At 51.2% G+C, this 21,774-nt stretch overlaps 2 protein-coding genes across 4 annotated transcripts in view; both read right to left on the bottom strand.

Annotated features, from left to right (window-relative positions):
• Positions 1 to 64: 64 nt before the first annotated feature.
• pex5 (peroxisomal biogenesis factor 5) lies at positions 65 to 9,342 on the bottom strand. 3 transcript variants are annotated; one of them, XM_086155479.1, is made up of 17 exons: positions 9,133 to 9,338; positions 6,220 to 6,378; positions 6,095 to 6,133; positions 5,873 to 5,990; positions 5,647 to 5,793; positions 5,477 to 5,561; positions 5,314 to 5,404; positions 4,867 to 4,989; positions 4,042 to 4,155; positions 3,697 to 3,780; positions 3,480 to 3,599; positions 3,264 to 3,407; positions 3,092 to 3,162; positions 2,780 to 3,001; positions 2,540 to 2,705; positions 2,262 to 2,419; positions 65 to 1,605 (listed from the first exon to the last, which is right to left on the bottom strand). In XM_086155479.1, the coding sequence occupies exons 2-17, from the start codon at positions 6,331 to 6,333 to the stop codon at positions 1,359 to 1,361; spliced, it is 2,043 nt and encodes a 680-aa protein (XP_086011605.1). In that variant the 5' UTR covers positions 6,334 to 6,378; positions 9,133 to 9,338; the 3' UTR covers positions 65 to 1,358. The 3 variants fall into 3 exon arrangements, with proteins under 3 accessions (XP_086011605.1, XP_086011606.1, XP_086011607.1); XM_086155480.1 differs by lacking the exon at positions 4,042 to 4,155 and having other exon boundaries at positions 9,133 to 9,342; XM_086155481.1 differs by lacking the exons at positions 4,042 to 4,155; positions 4,867 to 4,989 and having other exon boundaries at positions 9,133 to 9,342.
• Positions 9,343 to 10,185: 843 nt separating this feature from the next.
• Positions 10,186 to 21,774, bottom strand: part of clstn3 (calsyntenin 3) — a 17,510-nt gene continuing 5,921 nt past the window's right edge. Inside the window, exons 6-19 of the mRNA XM_086155483.1 lie at positions 20,906 to 21,055; positions 20,637 to 20,822; positions 20,267 to 20,554; positions 19,981 to 20,093; positions 19,270 to 19,429; positions 17,766 to 17,825; positions 17,517 to 17,665; positions 15,597 to 15,745; positions 14,873 to 15,099; positions 14,621 to 14,782; positions 13,957 to 14,102; positions 13,743 to 13,878; positions 13,022 to 13,206; positions 10,186 to 12,313 (exon numbers count right to left, since the gene is read on the bottom strand). Coding sequence (XP_086011609.1) covers positions 12,164 to 12,313; positions 13,022 to 13,206; positions 13,743 to 13,878; positions 13,957 to 14,102; positions 14,621 to 14,782; positions 14,873 to 15,099; positions 15,597 to 15,745; positions 17,517 to 17,665; positions 17,766 to 17,825; positions 19,270 to 19,429; positions 19,981 to 20,093; positions 20,267 to 20,554; positions 20,637 to 20,822; positions 20,906 to 21,055 — 2,261 coding nt within the window. The 3' untranslated portion in view covers positions 10,186 to 12,163. The remainder of the gene's footprint in view (positions 12,314 to 13,021; positions 13,207 to 13,742; positions 13,879 to 13,956; positions 14,103 to 14,620; positions 14,783 to 14,872; positions 15,100 to 15,596; positions 15,746 to 17,516; positions 17,666 to 17,765; positions 17,826 to 19,269; positions 19,430 to 19,980; positions 20,094 to 20,266; positions 20,555 to 20,636; positions 20,823 to 20,905; positions 21,056 to 21,774) is intronic.

Here is a 21,774-nt window from a genome sequence, read left to right on the forward strand (position 1 = left end):
TCAGATGTTCCAGTCACCATCACAAACTTGCCAGATCTCGCAACATCGACATTCGAAACACAAGTGGAATTAAAGCTTTATTGCTGATTATTATATTAACATTGCCGTCAGGATATAGCTGGCCTGAAAACAATTATAGTGCAACAAATATGTTACAATACACATCATGGAATAGTCGAGCATTATTTTACAAAGAAGCATTTGTTTTTAAAAGAGCGATATGAAAAAGATGGCGAAGCCCATAGTAATCAACGATGATCCAATCAGTACGGATTTTATGTCTGATGCGCTACCAATGTCCGATCCCCATCCAACACATGCGCACACACACATACACACACGCACAGACATACACTGTACAGTTACAGTCCTGCTGGTTGTCGCTTCATTGTCAAGGCTGAGCACTGATTTGTTGAAAAAAAAAAAAAAACAAGTTATGAAAGAGGAAAAGAACCCACTTAAGCACATCTGACTGGAAAATAAAACCTTTAAACATTTTATTTTACAAGCACTTTGGATTTAAAAAAAGCATCCTGATCTATCACTGACAGTATTGTACCTTAAATCAACATTACCATGATGTATTTATCTGTAACTTCCTGTTTCCCGCCATTAAAATTCCGATGGTTACTGGATACAGAACGTTTCACTTTCTCCACTCGTCACAAAATGTGATATTCACTCATGATTCGGGGAACCAGTCGCTCTGGACCCGCTGCGATGACCTTTCACGCCGCAGAAACAACGGACGCCGTCCTGTGGACATCTGGCCAATCACAGCTAGTTGATTCAAGCAGGAAGGGAGGGCCGGTGAAAGAGCCTGATGCGGTGCTGAAAAAATTCAGGAAGTATTTTGCACGCACAAGATGGCCACCAAAGAGGAAATGAACGATTTAGGGGTTTATTTAATTTAATAGATTAAAAAAAAAAAAATCATTGAGAAGTGTCTGCCGAACTGCAGCGCGACATCTCAGCAGTCACGCATTGCTTAACACCAATTGGTTCAAGTCTCACATTCTGTCACTCCAATCGGTTTATTTCCAATCACGCGTTCCTTTAAACTTGATTAGTTGAAGGACAAGCCAATTGATTTGCAGCGGTGTTTGCTCTGCGGCTGCAGATCACAACCGTTGGAGAGCGTGGACTGAGATGCTCCCGTTTTCCTGACTGGAGTATGGGGGACACATGACGGTACCCCCCGTCAGCGGGTGAGACTAAAACTGCAGCCATGGGGTATTATATGCGCATGAGCTGCAGGATGTTTCCCTCCTCGATCCGGCGTCATCCCTTCATTCACCAAAACACTTCCCTCCCGGTAAACCGCACTCACACTCCACGAGCCCCCCCCGGGCCGGCCTTCATTCGGGTCCGCCCTCCACCTCTCTGTGGCAGAAATGAGCCAGCAGCGTGTCCAGGTCGCGGCGGTCGGCGGCGGTGTAGAGCGCGCTCTCCCCCATCATACTGAGGGCCATGCGCAGGGTGGACCAGATGTTGTCGGACATCACGGTGGCGGCGGCGCCGCCGGGTCCGCGGGCCGCCCGAGCCCCGTCCCCTGCGGCCTGGCGCTGGAGGGAAAGTGCTTCGAGGAAGTGCTCCACCGCCTCCCTGTGGAGGAGGAGGAACACAAGGAACATCTCAGTGGTGGAGTTAGAAATGACGTGTTCGCCGTATGTGGCGAAGCTGGTTCTGCCACAGTGATAAACACTCAATGCCCAAAATACTCAGTGAAGAAGACCCGGCCATGACTCTTCTTGCGAGTGCAGTTTTAAAACACCCGGAAATACTTTAAGTCGGATTTTCACGGTCGGTTTGGCAGCCGCGACTTCCATCTGCTCAGCTTCACATTGAACAAATAAATGCGCGCTGGTTCGCGGTTCCACGTCGGTTCGCAGAGTAGACGCAAAGAGCTGAAAGCGACGAGCTGTCTCTGCGCGCTCACATCCCCCTCCCTCGCCGCAACTCCTGCAGGCGTTTGCCGGGATGTGAAAAGCAAACAGACGCGGACTGGAAATATTTGCTTCGGTGTTTAATGTGGAAAACGGCTGCTCGGGTCCCATAAACCGGTCCGCATGTCCCGGGGGGGGGGGGGGGGTGTCTATCATCATACCCCTTCTTAATATCTTCATGCAGATACTATATTTTGTGCTGATAGTCTTTTTGCAATGTGATGTCAAGATGGTGTGATTGCACAGTCTGTCCAGCAGAGGGAGCTCTTACACCCCCCCCCCCCTCCACACACATTTCTATCACCCCGTCCTCACCTGTGAGCCCCAAGATTGACGCAGCTGATCCCCAGGTTGTAGCGGCTGCGGACGAACCCTGGCTGCAGCTCCAGCGCCCTCCTGTAGGCGGCTACCGCCTCCTCCGAGCGGCTCCCGTTAGCCAGCGTGGCTCCCAGCTTGTTCCACAGCAGGTAGTCCTGGGCAACCGGAGAGGGCGGGGGCAGAAAGTCAGGGCTCCACTTAGCTTGAGTGAATCTATCGATCCAGTGATTGTAAACACAACAACATGGCAGCGCCCCGGAGGCTCTCCAACTGACCTGCGGCGTGACTGAGAGGGCGGCGGTGAAGCAGTCGACCGCCTTGTCGTACTCGCCGCTCAGGTTGAAGAGGACGCCCAGGCCGCATTGCAGCTGCGGGTCCACCTGGGCCGGGTCCGAGTTGGCGGCCCGCAGGAACAGGGACTGGACGTCGGTGAACAGGGATCTGCGGGCGAGAACGCGGTTTACTGAGAAGGTCCGGGACGGGCGCCGAGGGGAGGTAACCCGTGCGATACTCACTCGGGCAGCAGCGACCCGAAGCGTTCCCTCTCCTTTTCGCGCTCCCTGGCGCCCTCCTTCTGCCGGTCCCGCTCGTGCTGCTCCCACACGCCGCCGTACTTGGGGTTGTGCCTCAGCCAGTCGCGCAGCGTCTCACAGGCCTGCCTGTGCAGCGACTCGTTGGTGAAGCTGACGGCCAGCGCCATCAGGGCGGTGAGGTTGTCGTTCTTCAGCTCGATGCACCTTCGCAGACAGGAGATGGAGACAGGGTTTGCTGCCGATACTCGCTTTCTGGATGATTCTTGTCCGTGCTACGCGGTTCCCTGCGCCGACCTGCGGAGGGCGCTGATGGCGGCAAATTCCTGCTCGTTCTCCGCCTGGCACGTCCCCAGGTACTGCCATGCCTGCGGTTTCCGAGAGAACACACACACGGCGGGGGGAGAACATGAGGTTACAATTGAAATCCGGGGGTGGAAGGCGGGACGGTGGGACCCAGCGTGCTCACCAGCTGGTTGTCCGGTTCCTTTTGCACGGCGCTTTCGAAGAAGCGGACGGCGCCGGGGATGTCTCCGGCCTCCATCCTCTTCAGCCCCTCGGACAGCGGGTCGGGGTGGGACAGGTACGGGTTGTCCTCCTCGAACTGGTAACCCTGAGATGCCGAGCAGAACCGGTCACACGGGTTCACCGCCGGGGTCTGAACGGCGGCGGTGCCGGGCGTCACCTTGTCATAGGAGGTGCTGAGCAGCTGATCGAAGTCCGACAGCCAGGGGTGGCTCTCCGCGTCCCGCTTGGCCATCTCCTCCCACTCCTGCTGAAGCTTCTCCCAGAAGTCCACGTCACTCTGGTCACACACACACACACACGTCACACTCCTCATCCTTCACCCCCTCCCTGAGGTGTTAATCTCCTTCCACTCCCCCACCCAAAATACTACTCACCTCCACGGCGGCTTTGGCCTGGTGGAAATCCGGCCCCGACGTGGCGAACTCGTCCACCCAGGCCTCGGCCGACTCCTCCGACACCTGGCGCGGGGGTTGCAAAGACAGCGGTTGGCGGCGGGAGGCGGGGAACAGGCGGCCGACCCGGAAGATGTGAGCGAGGGATGGGGACGGGGATGTGAAACCGAAGCGGGGCGGGGGGTTAAAGGAAAGAAGGAAAAAGATGATACGCTCCCGTCACCTCGCGGGAAGTGACGACAGCACTCGGAATGTGGGGTGGAGGGGTGACCGCGGGTGGTGGTGGGGGAGGGAGGGGGGCCTGGCGGGGACCGTCGCGGGTCCTACCTGCCGGATGACCTTGGCCCACTGCTCTGCCTGCTTAGCTTTAGCTTTCTCAATCTTCTCCTTCCTCTCTGCAGGCTCCAGGGGAAGACTCCCGCCCCCCGTCTCCGACAGGAACTACGGCGGGTTGGGGGGGGGGGGGGGGGGCGAGGCGGGGGGAGGTGGCGGGGGGTTAAAATCGTGTGGGTTGGGTGGAAGGGCGGCGTGGGGGGGTATATTTGAGGAGGGGGGGACGCATGGCGGTTGTTAATGATTGTGGTGGCGGGAGGGAGGGGGGGGGTTTGATGGCAAGCCGAAAAGTTTGGAGTAAAAACGTAAATAAAAAAAAAAAAAAAAAAAAAAGAAGGGAAAAGTATGAGAAGAGTTAAGAGGATGGAGTTTATGAACACATTCATCATGAACAAGAGCCTCGGGCTCCCCGTCTTCACAGTCTGGGGGGGTCTTGGGGGGGGGGGGGGGGGGTCTATCTGGAGTCTTTCAGTCTCATGAGCCCCTGGTCCAGTCGAAGCTAAGCTGTCAAGTCCAGTCCAGAACCTTGCGATGCTAGCGTTAGCGCCTGTGTTCTGCAGGTTTTCCCAGCGTGGGTTTCAGCGGCTTAATCTGAGGGGGGGGGGGGGGGACGGAGCGAGAGACTTTCCGACCGCGGCTCTGCGGATTCAGGTTACAGGGGCCGGCGGCGGCGGCGGCGGCTTCTCGTGGCTGCGCCGGTGGAAAAAGTGACAGTGCATAGTGTAGCGGGGCCGGTGAGTCACAAAGTCCACACACTGAGAAGAGTCCCACCCACCCCCCGTTCTCCCACCCCCGAGTCTGAGGGCGGGGGGCTCGTACCTGGTTGAGGTTGGAGGCCCAGTTGTGAGCCTCCGCGGCCTGAGCCTTGTCAGTCAGCTGTTTGTCTGTCCTGCTCTCCACTGTCACAACCCCCTCGCCAATTTGCCTAATGAACCGCAGGAACTACACAACAGTGGAGGAGGAAGAAACAAAAAAAACAAAACAAAAAAAAAAAAAAACAAAACAAAAAAAAACAACAGCATTTAATTCGGCTGGGTGCCGGGAGGTCAAACACCGAGGAGGAGGAGTGTGGTGGGTTCTAAGGTCAGGAGAACATACAACGGAGCGAGGTGCACCCAACTGTGTAATAACAGTGTCATTAAATAGTAACAAGTGAGCTGAAGAGGAGGGTCGGCTGCGCTGAGCCTCAAGGTGGATGCGGGAGGAGGAAATGATGTGGCAGAAGGTGGAGGAGGGGGCGGCGCCGCGGCGGCAGACGACGCTCACCTCAGTGTTCTGTAGCTTGGGATCGTCGACCTTTGACACCAGCTCGTTGGCGGTCTGCCTCAGCTCCTCGCCAGCCTGGTACTCCTTCGTCCTGCCGAGAGACCGACATGACTTTGACACCTCTGACTCACACACACCCCCGCATTAACACACACACACTCACCACTCGGCCTCCTTGTCCCCGAGGTCACCGAGCCACAGCTTCTCCTCCGACTGCTCCAGGTACTCCTCAGCCCAGCGACCCGGGTCTGAAAACGGAGAGATCGCCGCCCGAAGAGCGTGAGCGCCGCCGCCGTCGCGCTGTGTGGCGACGCGGCGGCGACGGAGGCTCACCCGCTGCTTCCGAGATGAACTCCTTGGTCCAGTCGGCGTCGGCGGCGTCCCCGAGGGCGACCAGCCCCGGCGCCGAGGTGGCCTCGGAGCCGGCGAGGAACTCGTCGGCCCAGTCGCCGGAGAGCGCCAGCGCCGCCACGTCAGGAGCTGTGACAGGGAAACAAAGTGTCAACAAGATGGGGGGGGGAGGGTCACGTTAGCGGACGCGTGGGGCCCATGTGCCCACCCCTCTGCGGAGCCTGTCTGTAGCTCTGCTGGTCGATCTGCTGCATCTCCTCCAGCAGCTGGCCCATGTCGAAGGTGTGGGGGGGTCGCGGCGGGGCCTGGAGGAACTCGTTCACCAGCTGGAAATGACCACGGCGTTACAGGACAGGGACACGGAACAGAGGATTAGACCAGCGGCGAAGGTGGAGGGAGGGGTCGCTTGTTCTACGGCGCAAACACTCACCTCCTCCTCGGTCGTGATCTCGATAGGGGTCGGAGGAATCTGGCGGAGACAGTCAACAGATCGATCGATGTCAGTCGCAAACCCAAATGTGTTTCATGCTTGGATACGTAATCGATTGTGCCCACCGTGGGTGTGGAGCGGTGCCGCCACGCCCCTCCTTCCTTGGTCATGTGACTGGTCAACTTCATGAGGGGGTTGGCCCCCCCGCACTCCCCCTCCACCAGCTCCCGCATCGCCATGGCGACGGGCTTCAGCGGTAGCTCCAATCAGGACCCTCCTGAGAACTGAGGAAAATCGTTTTTAAACATACACACCTCCAGACATTCCCACGTTAACCCCACCTGGCCTCCAGGGGTCGCCTCTGAGACGATCATCTCTGCCCCACACGCTGCATATTTGGATGTTTTCTTTTAATCATTCTAACCAAATGACTTTAGTTACTTTCTCTCCCAGAAGCCACGAGAAAAAAGTATCTAATCACGGTCCTTAACCATGGGCACCTTCACCATCTGCCGGTGTTATCCCGCCCCCCCCTCCCCGGCCCGATCCTCCTGTGAGCGCGTTCAGATTCGCCCCCGTTCTGGATTCCATCGGGCCCGACGCCTCCGCCCCCCCTGCGCTGCGTCTGGAAACCAGATGACCGGAGCCACGCTGGATTTTCTGAGAACCGACTACTAAAATGCCGCGTTGCCACGGAGTTTCAGGGAACTGCGGGGAGGAACATTAGCGCCAGATCGCGCTGACAATAATTTACCCTCAGAGCGCTCTTAAACACATCAGTCCGGTCAGAGGCCGTAAAACGTGCTTGGCTCCTCCTGATCCAGGCTCCTCTCTGGCTGCTGGAGGGAAAAACCTCTTGAAAGAATGTCCTTCAAATACCAGTGCGGACGCGCTGAGCACGAGAGGTCAGAGCCCACTGCACCTCCTCAGAAGGCCCGCGTCCTTCAACATCTTCAAGAAGCGTCTGCAGATGTTGTCTCTCCCCACATCTGGACACACTGGAGAGGAAGGCGGGCTCTGCCGCTGGCCTGGACAGCCCCACATCTGGGGCTCCTGTCAATCATGGGCGTCCGGCGCATCTGCCGCACAGCCCCGCATCTCCAGGCCGAGGAGAAGCGTCAGTGATGGGCTATGGAGATGCTTCCTCCGCCGAACCACGCAGCTCTGAATAAACGATCCACCTCAACTTCACATCTGTCAACTTCACAGGTGACTTTCCATATTTTTCACCTCTTCTTTATGAGAAGGCTTAGCGCTAGGCTAACCCCTATATCCCTATATACTGCTCAGGGATACATCCCATAATGCACTTCTCTCATTCCTCCCATCCTGTCAGCAGTTGTGGCCCTTCATCGGCGCACGATAGCAGCCTCGTATCTTCTCCCGAGTCCTCTGGGCTCTCTCATGTCGCAGGTTCCCAGGAGACGGGGCTTGATCTACAGCGGCGGTCCTGGCAGGCGTCCGCCATTATTTGTTTTATAAATATTAAAGCTATTACTGTGTCATGTCAGCCAGAACCATGGAACTGTCAGCGCTCCTGTTATTATTAGTATGAGATCACTGTGCATGTCCCTCGCCACACTCGTACTCTGTCTCGATCGCGCTCCTGCTTTCTCTCTCTTGCTCCGTCTCTTTCTACAAAACAGTCGAGGCAGAAGGCCACCCACATTGAGCTTGGATCCATCCAAGATTTCCAGTTTTTTCACATATTTAAAAATCCCCTCCGAGGCCGGCGCTGCTTCCGCTGTTTTCTCGTTTTCGGACCAAACAAGTTGAGTAAAAATGTTCACCAAAGTCACACCGATGACCCGGAGCTCCATCTGCTCTTTTTCCGTCTCGCTGGCTCATCGGGAGTTGAACGAAGCGTGATGAGGATGTGACGGGCCAGCGGGCAGTGACCCTCGGTGCACGTGTCGCCGCAGTAACCCCCGATCCGAAGTGAGTATCAAACTAGAACATCGGCGGGAGATGTCATGTTCATTCTTCTCAAATAGGTATTTATCAATAGCTCAGCTTCTGGATCTGAAAGAGGAGACTAGAAGCCAGAGATAAACAAACCCAGCTGAGTGTCAAAGCTGCGATCCTTGATAACAGCCCCATATTTAAAAATAAAAAGTCACGAACTGCAGCTAGGCGGAAATCTGAAAATCCTCCCAGCAATTAAGAGCCCGGTTCTGGTCACTTAGTGCAGATTTTTAAACCCCCAACAAAAATATAATGGCATGAGATCCTCCTGCAGCTCATCTCTCTGACCTATATCCCCTGCAGGAAAAGGGCCACAGCTGACAAACTGTTCACACACACACAAACACACACACACACACACACACACACACACACACACACACACACACAGGAGTGGGTCTGACTCAGCCTCTGCCACACGTGTGTCCACAGAGTACATTCCGGGAAGTATAAGTACAAGTACAAATACTGCTCAGTAGCTGCCGGATGATGATGAATTAAGAGGCTTAGCTCCAGATATGGATGCAGGTCGAGGGACACCTGTTTACTTGGACACTCATAAACTGTTTTAATAAAAAAGAAAATTAAAAAGTTGGCCGGGTGACAGATTTACAAGTGATTTTTTTTTTAAATGTCCCAAATATTAAACAAGTGTTTTAAACAAAAAAGTACTTCGGTGGAGTTGCACCTTTGCTACCTGACGAGGGGTTAAATGAACCCATATGTCAAACCAGTCGAGCGGCTAGTAAAAAAACAAAAAAACAAGACAACTGGCTACATGCTAACGTGGCTTCATTGGAAAAACAGCTATTGTTGTATTTCCGGAGGGAAGTCGGTTTATTTCGTTCACCGCAGCCGGTAAAACGGAAAAGAAATGCCCCGGTTGACCGGCGGCGGAACCGCTCCGCGTCCAACAATAGCAAGTGGAGCTAATGATAGTGGCTCCTAGCTGCTAGCGGCTAACTAGTCGCTGTGACAAGCTGGCTGCGGCTAGCATTTAGCAGCTAGCAGCTAGCGGCTAGCGGCTCCTCGGGCCAGGTAGGAGCAGACGGGTAGAGTGATGTTCATCTTACCGCCGACAGCAGCAGCTGCAACCGCCCCGACGGTCCCTCCTCCACCGGTCTGTCCGCTCCGCCTGCTTCTACAGACGCTCCGGAGTACAGGGCTCCCGCATCCAGGCTGTCAAAATCCGCCGAAACCGCCCGGAGACGCTCCGCCGTGTGCGTTGCGCGCCGCTCAGTTATTTACCTTCTCGCCTCCATGACCCACAAAATCCCTCAGCCAAGCGCTGGGAGCTGCGCGTAGCGTTTGCGCCGTTACGTCTATTCACGTACATGTTTTACGTAAGAAAATGTCCGTGCGTTTCGACTCCTACGTGAAATATAATGCGTAGAGCCGAACTGCGTTGCGAGCGCACCGCGGGCTTTACGAGTGTTCACAGCAAATGTGAACAAAACGAAATTATAAATGAATAATTAAATAAGAAATTATAGATAAAATGATTAGACGTGACATACACCTGTGGCTATTCAGATGACGCATTTTTTTTGTTTGTTATTCGAGTTAATGAGAGAGGGTGGGAAACAGCGTCACTCACAGGATCTTAACCGTTACTGTAGTTACAGTAAACTAATAGGTTTGGAAGTCAGAAGTCAGTCACATGAAGCAGAAATATCAGCCTCCTGACTGTCGGTGGAGTGTTTATAAATGAATGAATATAAAACTAGTTATTTTATCCTTTCAATAAAATGATTAAACTACAAGTGAGTGTAATCTAAACGGTTCCGGGTCACCGCTCTTGTGGTACCTGGCCTGCGCACTGAGTGGCTTTTTCAACTATTTTTTGTGTTTTCTATGTTTTTTAGCTTAATTTCTCGTGATTTTTTTCTGTACACCCCCCTTTACAACCTCCCCATCTCCTCATCTCAGACGTCTCCACTTTCACCTACCCTCCTGCTGCAGCAGACATTTTTCTGACGAAACAAAGTTTTACTGATTATAATTATGATTATTGACAGATTTCTTCACTACAACACAAAAAAGCATGTTGAAAATCACCTGACATCCACCTCGACTCCTATTTCATAACGCCGCGCCCCGCCGCAAATAAGAACAGACAGACGTCGTACGGTGGGGTTTTTTTTATTATGAATTTTGTTATGTTTTCCGACAGTTCTCAATAACAATTGTTCGGCAGAATCCATGTCATCATCGTATCAATAATTACAAGTTCCAATAATAACATAGTAGCAATATAATATAATCATTTATCAATGCAATGTTTATTCCTTCTTCACGTCACACTCAAAAACGACAGGCTTTATTTACTGACAGGTTTAGCACTGCACATTGATAGGCTACACAGACGGACAGCAAGAGACACGGGGAGGGTTGGAGGTGGAGGAGAGCACACAGTTGTACATTCATCGAAAGATTCCAGGTGGAAAGAAAACATGTGAGAGATGGTCGGATCCGGTGGAGAAAACAAAATGAGAGGAGATCTGGTAAAGGAGTGGGTGAGGTGAGGTGAGGTGACGGCGGCGGTTCGAGGTTTTCCCGTGAGGTTACCATTTCTTAAATTACAACAAGAGTACGCACAAAGTAAGAGACACCCATCGAGCTGGTGTGTGTGTGTGTTTTGTGTGTGTGTGTGACAGTGTGTGTGCAGGGGCGGGGTAACCCCCCCCGCCCCCACCTTATTACTACTGCTAGTGTGAACGTACTGGCGTCTGATGGTGATTCATCGTGATGGCAGAGGAGGAAAAAAGTAAGTATCGATCCGTTTCCTCGGAATGTTTGCTGAAAAAAGTGACTGCAATAATAACAATAATAATAATATTAAGAATAACAATCTCTTTTGTTGATAATATTCGCATCGTATGTACAGAAAAATTCATTACAATCAGTACAATCAAAAACAGCCCGAGCTGCACTGACATTCTGGAAACAGCGGGGTGTTGGGGAGAGGGGTGGGTGTCATGGCGTGCGTGCCTGTGTGTGCATGTGTATATGTGTGTGTGTGTGTGTGTGTGTGTGACACAGTGTAGAGCGAGTCGTTTCGGAGACATTCCAGCGGTCACTGTGAGGGGTGGGTCAGAGGTCAGGTTTGTTTCCAGGTGAAGTAAGACTTTTCAGGTGTGTGTGTGTGTGTGTGTGTGTGAGAGAGAGTTTAACCCTTTAATGTCCTCCTCTCCGGGTTTAAGGGACCGGATGAAATCATCTGCGAATCTCTTACTGCTCTCTTTCGGTAAAGTCATTCTAAATAGAAAATAATAAACAAATAAACAATGACCACACACACGCACACACACTCACACAAACACACACACACACGCACACACACATACACATATACACAGACATACATACATACAAAGAGGAAGTTAAGTAAATAAATTCAATTCTCTAAATATCTTCTTCCTTTGCAGGACATGAAAGGTTTAAAGACAAATTTAAATAATCAAAAATGTCTCCCTGCCTGTGTGTGTGTATGTGTGTGTGTGTGTGTGTGTGTGTGTGTGTGTGTGTGTGTGTTTGGGAAGCAGCGGGGGCGGGGAGGGGGTAGGGGAGGTGCTGCAGAGGTGCGAGGCGGAGCTTGTGCACAGACTCCAGGAGCCTGACCGATGGAGGATGAGTTCAGATCGAGTCTCTGCCTGGGTTTCAAGGCCTGAGCGTTTCTGGAGGAGGTGCTGAAGGGGGGAGTAGGAAGGGGAAGCACTCGGCGTCGGAGTCCGTGGGAGGGCGAGGGGGGGGGGGGGCAGTCTCGTTCGGCCGGCGTTACACAACACAGACACAATACGGTCTGGTGCACCACACACGGTTCGGGCGGGGTTTTGCTCAGCCGGTTAAATCACATGAACTGTACACGTTTATGCCACTGAACACTGACGGCGAACCACTTCCTGTTGTCGGCGACGCATCACGGACGGCGTCCGGGTGTTACGGTGAGGGTGTTGTGCGATGTTGGTGTCGGTGTGTCGGTTTACATTCCTTACACTAGTGGTGTCAGCAGTTGTCGGTAGTTAAGTGTCGGAGTGTGTGACTGGGGGTGGGGTGGGGTCGGGAGGGGTCGTGGTTCCCGCGGGTGGCGGCGATGCATGCAGCTCAGTAGCGGCGGGCGCCGCCGTCCCGCCCCTCCTTCTTGATGATGATCCGCTGGTCGTCTCCGGCGTCGTCAGGCGTCTCGGCGACCTCCTCGTCCGCCTCGCACTCACCCTCCGTGTCGGCGGAGATGCCCATCCGGGACTCGTAGGACTGAAAGGAGGAGACGCCATGTTGGATAATGTTGAACAATCTTTAGTTTTTCCTTGTCAGAATTTAATCGAATTGAAGTGACGTGCATTGAATTAATTTGTTCATTTATTATCAAAACTAGTGGATTGGATGAGCCAATCACTGGACACAACCCTCTCATTCACATGTCAGGGTAATTTACGTTGTCCAATTTGTATTCATTTTATTTCATTTCATTCATCCTGCATTCAGGGTCGTGAGTTATCCTGCACCCTGCTGTCATGGGGCGAAAGGCGGGACTGGACACCCTGGACCGATGGCCGCTTAACCGGAGAAATTTTCCCAGTTGACCCGCTGCATGAGCGTGTTTTTTGAATGTTCGAGGAAACCGCAGAAGCCGGCGGAAACCCACGCAGACACGGAGAGAATATGCAAACTTCACACAGAAAGGTCAATTCATCAATTTAATTAAATTAATTAAAAACGAAATTAAAATTAAATTGAAAATGATATTAATCTGTTTAATTTTAAAAATTTTAATTTGATTGAAGTTTTATTCATTTTTTATTTATTTATTTTTTGCATGATTCCTTTCATTGCTATTATCGTCTTAATCCTGCTATGAGCTCAGTGGCGCCAACTCCTGGCAGCTGGTTGATAATATCCTACCAGGTTTAAATCAAGTTTTCTCTGTGAATCTTTCTAAATCTGAGTCTTTTTCCCCCATACCTCCATAGGGTTGACGATGATGGTGAGGGCAGAGTCGTCCCATTGGCTGCCGCCTTCCTTGGCCCCGCCCCTGGCGCCCTCGCTGCGGCGGTGGATGGAGCGGATCCGGAACACGCCGAGGATCACCATGATGACCAGGAAACCCACGCACACCATGATGATGACGGTGGCTGCTCCAGGAACAACTGAGCGCACACAAACACACATGCACACACACACACACACACAAATACACGTGCATGTATACAAACGCATACACACATACGTATACACATGCATGCATTCACACGCATACACGCACAAACACATATATACATGAGCATGTATAAACGCATGCAAACACAAGCACGCGCACACATACACACACACACACACACACACAGTATTTAAAATGAGAGGATCATTCCTCTGTGTCACTTTTAAATGTATCCATCCGCCGGTTTAAATAGTCCCCCTGCCTATTTTACACAATTAATCCTTAATTATAGATAGAGGGATGGATGATACAGCAAAGATAGATAGATAGATAGATAGATAGATAGATAGATAGATAGATAGATAGATAGATAGATAGATAGATAGATAGATAGATAGATAGATAGATAGATAGATAGAACCAGATTAACGTTATATTATGCTTGGATTCCTGTGGTCCTGTAAAGAGCTAATTCCCCTTTTGAGGAGAAGTGTGTGTGTGTGTGTGTGAGTATGTGTGTGTCACCTGAGTTGCGGTGCTGGCTGGGCAGTGTGTGTCCGCTCAGCTCTCCTGCGTGGTGGGACGGATGGAGGAACTGCTGCTGGGAGGCCAGCAGGTGTGAGGGGTGGTAGAGGGAGTCCGTGGAGTGGAGGAAGTTCACCTGAGGGAGGAGTAATCAGATTACAACCGCCATCCATGGCGGGGCCGCGGCGAGCCTCCTCCTCCGCCGACTTCTCACCTCCAGCGTCAGCTCGTTGCTGGTGTATCTGCCGTTCATCTCGGAGCAGTAGAGGCGGAAGCGGCGCTCGAAGCGGGCCGAGCCCCGGGCCAGGCGGTACCGCACCGACCGCAGGATGTCCTCGTACACGGAGATGGACTCGGCGCCTGGAGGCGGCGGCGGGGGACGTTAACATTTTGTCGTGTGTTTTGCATTGAGATTCTTGTCATAAGCGTTACTTAACAGTGAATAACATGCTTATTACCATTTTTATAAATATAAATTTTATATAGGGATGATAAAACCTAATATTAGATGATAAAGGATTATAACAAATCTGTAAATATAATTTTTTTATTTACCTCTAATTATCTTTGCTGATAGCAAGAGTGTAGTAAGTAACATTACAGGTAATAAGTGCGTCATAAAGGTAATAAACATTTATAATATAGGTAATAAGCATGTAATAGAGATTTACTAACATCAATTAACACCTGTCTGGCTGTTTTAGCTCAAAATAACATTTTAATTAGTTTAAATATTACAAATAAAATGATTAAAAATACACCAAAGTATGTTTTTGTTTCAAAAAGGTTACTAATAAAGGAAGTAACTATTCAAAATGACTGATACTGATATTAAAACCTAAACCGGGGTCCTTATTCATGTGTGTGTGTGTTTGTACCGGCAATGGCGACGTAGGCGGTGCTGTTGATGATCTCAAGGCCTCGCTCTCGCACCACGTCCATGTCCACCAGGAGCTCCTCCCTCTCCGGGTTAAGCTCCTCCCCGAGGGGCTGGACCTCGCAGCCGTCCAGGGTGTGCGCCACGGCGTCCGACATCAGGGCTGCGAGCCAACGTTACGGCGTGAGGACGCACACACAAAACCGGAGGTGTTCCACGTCACGACGTATCTGTGTGTATGTGTGTGTCTCACCCCCTCCCTCCATGCCTTGTCCCGCGGTGTTGACGGCGTGGGACAGCGAGCAGACGATCCTGAGCTCGGGGAAAAGTGGGACGCCGCGCGGGCCCTCGAACTCGGAGACGGGGCGCGCCAGGTGCGGGCCGACCCCCGACAGGGAGATCTGGGGGGCGTCGGGCTGCAGGACCACCAGGTAGCCCTCCAGGGGCTTAAGGCTCAGGCATCCCTCCTCACTGAAACACCTGCTCGGATGGTTGAGAGGAAGGATTCTCAAACAAAAATCGAAGCTCATCGGGCTTCTCTGTCAGCACACACTTCTTACACGGTCATAAACAACTATTACACGTTATTACATGGTTATTACATGGTTATTACATGTCGCATGGTTGTTATTACACAGCTGGAGGAGGTTCTGACCCCAGAAAACCAAAGGTGCAGATGGTTCGAACACTCTTTTTGTTCGTCACACATTCCTTCATGATCTGCAGCCCTCACGCCTGGACGCCCGGGGGGGGCAGGGCTTAGCACGAACCACTTAGCTGTCAATCATACGACCCTCTAGAGATAAAACACAGAGGACCAAGTCCACCAAAGTTTATCGTAAGGTGGACAGTGGACCCTCCTGCTCTCCTTATCTTCTCTTCACCGCCGCGTCAAGTTTGTCTCGTCGTGGAGAGAAAGTCCGTGTTTGACCTCGCCTTGCAGGAGCTTGTGTGTGTGTGTGTGTGTGTGTGTGTACCTGAGCGAGGTGGTGAGTTTGAGGGGCCGGACCCCCGGCGTGGCGAAGCGCAGTGAGTTCCGGTAGGTGACCTGCTGCACGGCCCGGTTGAAACTCTCGATGTCGTCGCCCTCCAGGACCAGAACCGACTGGCTGGGGTTGACGTGGACCTGCAGGGTGAGGGAGGGGTGAGAGGTTCCAACAGTGTTACGCACACACGCACACACACACACACACACACTTCTGCAGGGCCAGAACATTCTCGGCCTCCTCAGCTGGAGGACACCTCCATCACTTTCTGTCAACTATGTGAATGAGGACAGTGTGTGTCTGTGTGTGTGTGTGTGTGTGTGTGTGAGAGAGAGAGAGAGAGAGGCAATAATTGGTTAAAATTTTTAAAATTATTATGACTGAAATGATTATTATCATTAAACAATCACCACGACTGCTACTAATGAAAATAAAATCAATTCATAATAATGATAATGATTAAAATAATGATAATGATAATTCTAATGATAGAAAATAGTAATGATGCAAATAAGAAGAGATAATATTTACAATAAAAAATAATTCCAAAATACAAAACAACACAATATGTATGATATAAAAATAATGCAAATAGTTATAAAAAATAATGATGATACTAATTAATACAGCTCAAATGCTAATAATGATGGTAATAATATCCTAATAATAAAAATAATAGAATAGTACCAAAAAAGAATGTGAACAATGACAATGATCATACACAGAATAATAAACAAAATGATCATACACAGAATAAAAAATACTAATTGTTATGCTCATAATGCTCAATAACAAAAATAAACAATGATGATGCTTTATAATAATGTGAAAATGCTAACAATAATAATAATGACGGTAATACAAATGAAAATTATGCAAATAACAAGGCAAATACCACAATTACTACTACTGCTAATGATAATAATAAAAATGTTGTGAACAATAATAACGATAATAACTGTCAGTCAGGTGTACTTGTAGTCAGAGGAGTATTTTTAACATCTCTGTCTCCTGCAAGCTCCACCCCAGAGGCGCCTGGAGGTGGAGAAGATTCCAGAACCACTGGAAACCAGCAGCTGGTCTCCGGGGAACGTTCGGCATGAGACTGTGCCGCACGGCTGCAGTCAGCGGTTGCCAGGGCGACCAGACGGATCCGGCCGGATGATTTCCCTTGGGGTGGCAGCGCCGAAGAGCGCAGCTCCTCGTGCACGTTCTCCGTCTGAGAACTGGCATACAGAGCCTTGCAGAACCTCCGGACAGATCGGAGCGCGGTCAGGAGAGTCATGGAGGCGCCGAGAATAAAATAACCTCTTCGAGTTGCAATTGATTTGACAGCTCCTTCTTAAAAGTGCACGCATGCTCATAAGCACGCACACACACACACACACACACACACACACACAAACACACTTTGGATGTTATGGTCCATCCTGGTCCCTATGCTTCACGCTGCTGGTCTCATGAATCAAACATTAACTACAGTTAAAGCACACACACACACACACACACACACACACACACACACAGGTGCATGCACACAATTGCACACACACACACACACACACACACACCCACACACGTGTGTGGGTCTTGGTCCTTGCACTTCATGCTAAGGGTCTCATGAATCAAACATTAACTCATGTTAAAACACACACACACACACACAGATGCATGCACAGTTGCTCCTGCACACACCCCGTCTTTCTCACACACACATACACACACACACACACACACACACGTTTGATTTGATGTTAAGGCCCATCCTGGTTCTCATACTTTATACTGTTGGTCTCTTAAAGCAAATATTAACTAGTGTTGAAACACAAACTCACAGACTTGCCCGTGCGCACACACACACACACACACACACACACACATACACACACACACACACACTGGGTTATTTACCTTCATCCCTGACCCCAGGGTCTCCAGGTCTCCGAAGTCGAGCCCCTCCCTGCAGGCGTACAGACACTCCACCACGCTGTGTGGCTCCACGCTGCCGGGACGCACCGTCACCCCCGACAACAGGCCATGGTAACCCCCAACGTACTTCACTGCACAGCACACACACACACACACACACTCTCTGATGAGTGTTACACACACTGAAAACACACACACACACACACACACAGTGGGTGGAAGAAGGGTCACCTGACTCTCTGGCCTCGGGGACGGAGTTGTTCACCACGTCACGCTGCTTCTCCTCCACGTCTGCAGGGGTGATAAAGAGCACGGCATCACAATCACACCACCTTTGTATGCTTGCCATACCTTCATTTATATTTCTTTTTTTCTTAATTCACAGCATTTAGGCTGATTCTTTAATTATTTCTGGATTTTCTTAGTTTTTCTTTTTCAAGTTTAAGTCTCATGAGCCTCAGAAACCACTGGTTTCATTTCAAACATTCAAACACCAGCCACAAATAAACTGGCTCCTAATTACCAAAGACCAGCTGGCGCTCCGCAGGGACGGGGTGTGTGTGTGTGTGTGTGTTTGTTTGCGTGTGCATGCGAGTGTTTGTGCATGTGTGTGTCAGGTGTTTATGTACACACATATCAATGTGTGTCAAAAACATAAAGCAATTCCGCTTCGGGTTTGTACTAGAATTGCTGCATCCTTAGGTCATGGTGTGTGTGTGTGTGTTAGTGTGCGTGTGTATGTGTGTGTGTGTTTTTCAAAAAGATATAAACACACACTTTCAAAGGACTGCTGCATCCTTAGTCACGGTGCGTGTTTGTCTGTGGTTGTGTATGTGACTGCGCACACATGTGTGTCTGTGAGTCTGTATGCTGGTGCTTGTGTGGTGTGTGTGTGTGTGTGTGTGTGCAAGTGTGTCAAAAACATAAAGATGCACACTCTCAAGGTTTCTAATAGAACTGCTGCATCCTTAGTCATGGTGTGTGTCGGTAAGAGTGTGTGAGTGGATGCGCATACGTGAATGTGTTTGTCAGTGTGTGTGTGTGTGTGTGTGTGTGTGTGTGTGTGTGTGTGTGTGTGTGTGTGTGTATGTGTGTGTGTGTGTGAGTGCACAATGAGTATGTGTGTCTATAAGTCTGTTTCTGGGTGTGCGTGAGTGTGTGTGTGTCAAAATTGTAAAAACACACTCTTGAGTTTTGTAATAGAACTGCTGCATCCTTAGTCATGGTATGTGTGTGTGTCAGGAATTGTGTATGTGACTGCATGCGTGTGTGTGTGTGTGTGTGTGTGTGTGTGTGAAAAAGACATAAACACACACACTCAAGGTTTTTAATAGAACTGCTGCATCCTCAGTCATGGTGAGTGTGTGTCTGTATGTAACTACTCACATGTGTGTGTTTGTAGCTGTCAGTCTGTATGTGGGTACGCACTTGTGTGTGTGTGAGAGAGTGAGTGTATGAATGTGTGTGTGTGTGTGTCACAAAGACCAAACAACTATCTCAAGGTTTCTTCTAGACTCACAACATTTTCAAGTCATGGTGTGTGTGTGTGTGTGTATATGTGACTATGTATGCGTGTCTGTGTGTATGTAAGTAAATGTGTGTGTTTGTGCCACACAGACCAAAAAACTATCTCAGGGTGTCTTTTAGAGTCACTGCATCTTCAAGCCATGATGTGTGTGTGTGTGTGTGTGTGTGTGTGTGTGCGTGTGTGTGTGTGTGTGTGTGTGTGTCTCACCCCAGCAAGCGCCGATGTACATCCTCTGGCGAGGGGCGGGGTTGGGCAGGGCTCCGTTGTCGTGGATGAGAGCGGGGTCAAAGGTCACGCCGTCCACATAGAGGGTGACGGAGGGGAACTGGACGCTGAGGGACAGGTGGTGCCACTCGCTGTCACACACCTGCGGGTCAGACAGCTGTCAGCTGGAACACCTGGACCAGGACTGTTCCTGACAGACAAGCTCTGGTTTTCCAACACTGAGTTTTTGGCTCGGTTTAAACCATTAAACACATTATCACGGCTCCGACAGGGATGGAGAGATGAAGGATGGAGGGGAGTGATGGAGCTGATGGATGGATGGGTGATAGAGGGATGAAGGAGGGATGATGGATGGATGGGTAATGGAAGGATGCGGATTGAGGGAGGGGGCTGATGAGGGGATGAGAGATAGAGGGATGAAGGGCAGGGCGGATAGATGGATGGGTGCTGGAGTAATGTGGGGGGGGGTGGAGGGATGGGTGATGGATGAATGAGTGACGGAGGGATGAGAGGGGTGATGGAGGGATGGAGGGTGGCTGGTGAGGGGATGGAAGGATGAAGGGAAGGGCTGATGGATGGGTGATAGAGGGGAAGGGGAAGGATGATGGAGGGAGGGACGATGGAGTGATGAGAGATGAACTGAAAGTCTGACACACACACACACACACACACACACACACACACACACACTACCTGCTCCAGCTTCCAGAGGAACTTGACGGGCCGAGCGGCGAACACGTCGGGCCAGTAGAAGAGGGATAGACGGCAGCCATGGACGGAGAGTGAGTAGTGGGAGAGCGAGTCCTCTGCCGGTCACACACAACAGGAAGTAGCTAAGTGGCTTTTCAAAATAAAACTAACAAACAGGAAGTACTTTCCTGTGTGATTTCTTGTAACTTTACACATGTCTGATGGAGTCCGTCGTGGTAAAATCTTCTAGTGAATTTTAAAGGTTTTCAAGGTTAGAGGCGAAGCTCACCGTTCCTGACGGTGCTGCAGATGATGGTCTCCTCCTCCCGCCGGGCGCCCCTGGTCTGGGGGGGAGCGGCCTGCGCGCCGGCGGCCCCGCGGCGCATCCAAAGCTGCAGGGTGAAGTGGTCGCCGGACAGCGCGGACACCACCGAGTCGGGCACCACGGCGACGTGGGCGGAACCGTTGAACAAAAAGACGAGGGAGGAGTCGGACGAGGGGAGGGTGGGCAGTGCGGCGGTCCAGTTGGCGACGGGCGACGGAGGCGGGAGGAGGTCCACCTCCCCGCGAACGGCGCCTGGCGAGGGGGGGCAGAGGGAGGAAATCACACGTCGTGCAGTAAAGATGATCTGTAATTCACCCCCGGACGGATTTCTCACCGCACAGGCGGCGCACGGAGCGATCAGAGTAGCTGTCGCGGTCGCAGCCCTTCCCGATGTGACCCGTCTGCAGCTCCACCGTGGCCTGGATGTTCCACACCGTCTCCTCGCAGGTCTCCAGGTGAAGGCCCGGGAACAGCGGGATGCTGCCCGAGCCCGGGCTGTACTCCACCCGCTTGGTCCAGCCTGCGGGAGGCATGGAGGGCTCCGATTCGTCAATTTTGTCATCGCGACGGACGAGGGGATCTGATTGAACGGCGCGTTCTTACCCATCCAACCCGGCTTGCAGGACGGCTTGACGGTGACCACGACCTGGGCGTCGGCCTGAGCGCGGTTCTTCCCGCAATCGAAGGCCGTCACCCAGAAGGTGTGGACACGCTGGTGCTTGGAGTCCAGCGGCTCCGTGTTCTTTATGTTGCCTGGGTAACGGTGGGAGGGATGGAGAGACCGACAGGGAGAGGGAGAGGGGTTAGAGAGAAAGACACAAAAAGAGATAGAAAGACATCAAACAAAGCAGATTGCACGTCATTTGATTTCATATCTTTCTTTCTTTTCCCCCTGACTTTGAAAACAGAATTTCCATCAATGCATTCTTAGAAAAAAAGCATTTTATTTATTCATATTTGTTATTAATTTCTAAATAATGTATCTCTGAAACATTTACTTTTGTTTTTTGTTTCCTCTCCTTGTCTGACAATGACCTTCGGAGGAGGCGAAATAAAGTTAGCAGTGAGTAGTTAGTGGTTAGCAGTTAGCGGTTAGCACTTAGCATCCCAGAGACTGAAGCCGCTTCGGCAGCCTGCTTTGTGCCACCGTAGCTCATCAGCCTCTGCTTAGTCATGCTAGCTGCTGCTGAGTCACACTAATGGCGAGCAGAGCTACCGCTGAGTCACGTCACCGGGGCCTCCACGCTTTTCTTTCAAAGCATCAGTCCTGCTGAGTCATGGTTTATGGACAGCTAGCCTAGCTTCTGGCTGGCTTGACCTCCGCTAGGTCATGCTTTTGGCTGTTAGCTATAACTGAGCCCGTAATGGATGAACCTTGAACAGTGAGCAGCCATGGGAGCAGCGGTTAGCAACACCTCAACACGCTAGGAGGAGCTTTGGAATCGAACCAGAACTAATCCTCTGCTCCGCTG

Source organism: Fistularia commersonii, chromosome 11, assembly GCF_037954325.1.
Source record: "Fistularia commersonii isolate RoL2024-O1a breed Wild chromosome 11, RoL_Fcom_v1.0, whole genome shotgun sequence".
In the NCBI taxonomy this organism is placed as follows: domain Eukaryota; kingdom Metazoa; phylum Chordata; class Actinopteri; order Syngnathiformes; family Fistulariidae; genus Fistularia; species Fistularia commersonii.

Bases quoted from the DNA above. Each gene is read 5' to 3' on its own strand.
- pex5 (XM_086155479.1), bottom strand. From the start codon at position 6,333: ATGGCGATGCGGGAGCTGGTGGAGGGGGAGTGCGGGGGGGCCAACCCC. The intron at 4,156-4,866 runs GTACGAGCCCCC...AACCCGCCGTAG, and splicing joins GGGCCTCCAACCTCAACCAG to TTCCTGTCGGAGACGGGGGG. The intron at 3,163-3,263 runs GTGAGCACGCTG...CGGAAACCGCAG, and splicing joins AGGAACCGGACAACCAGCTG to GCATGGCAGTACCTGGGGAC.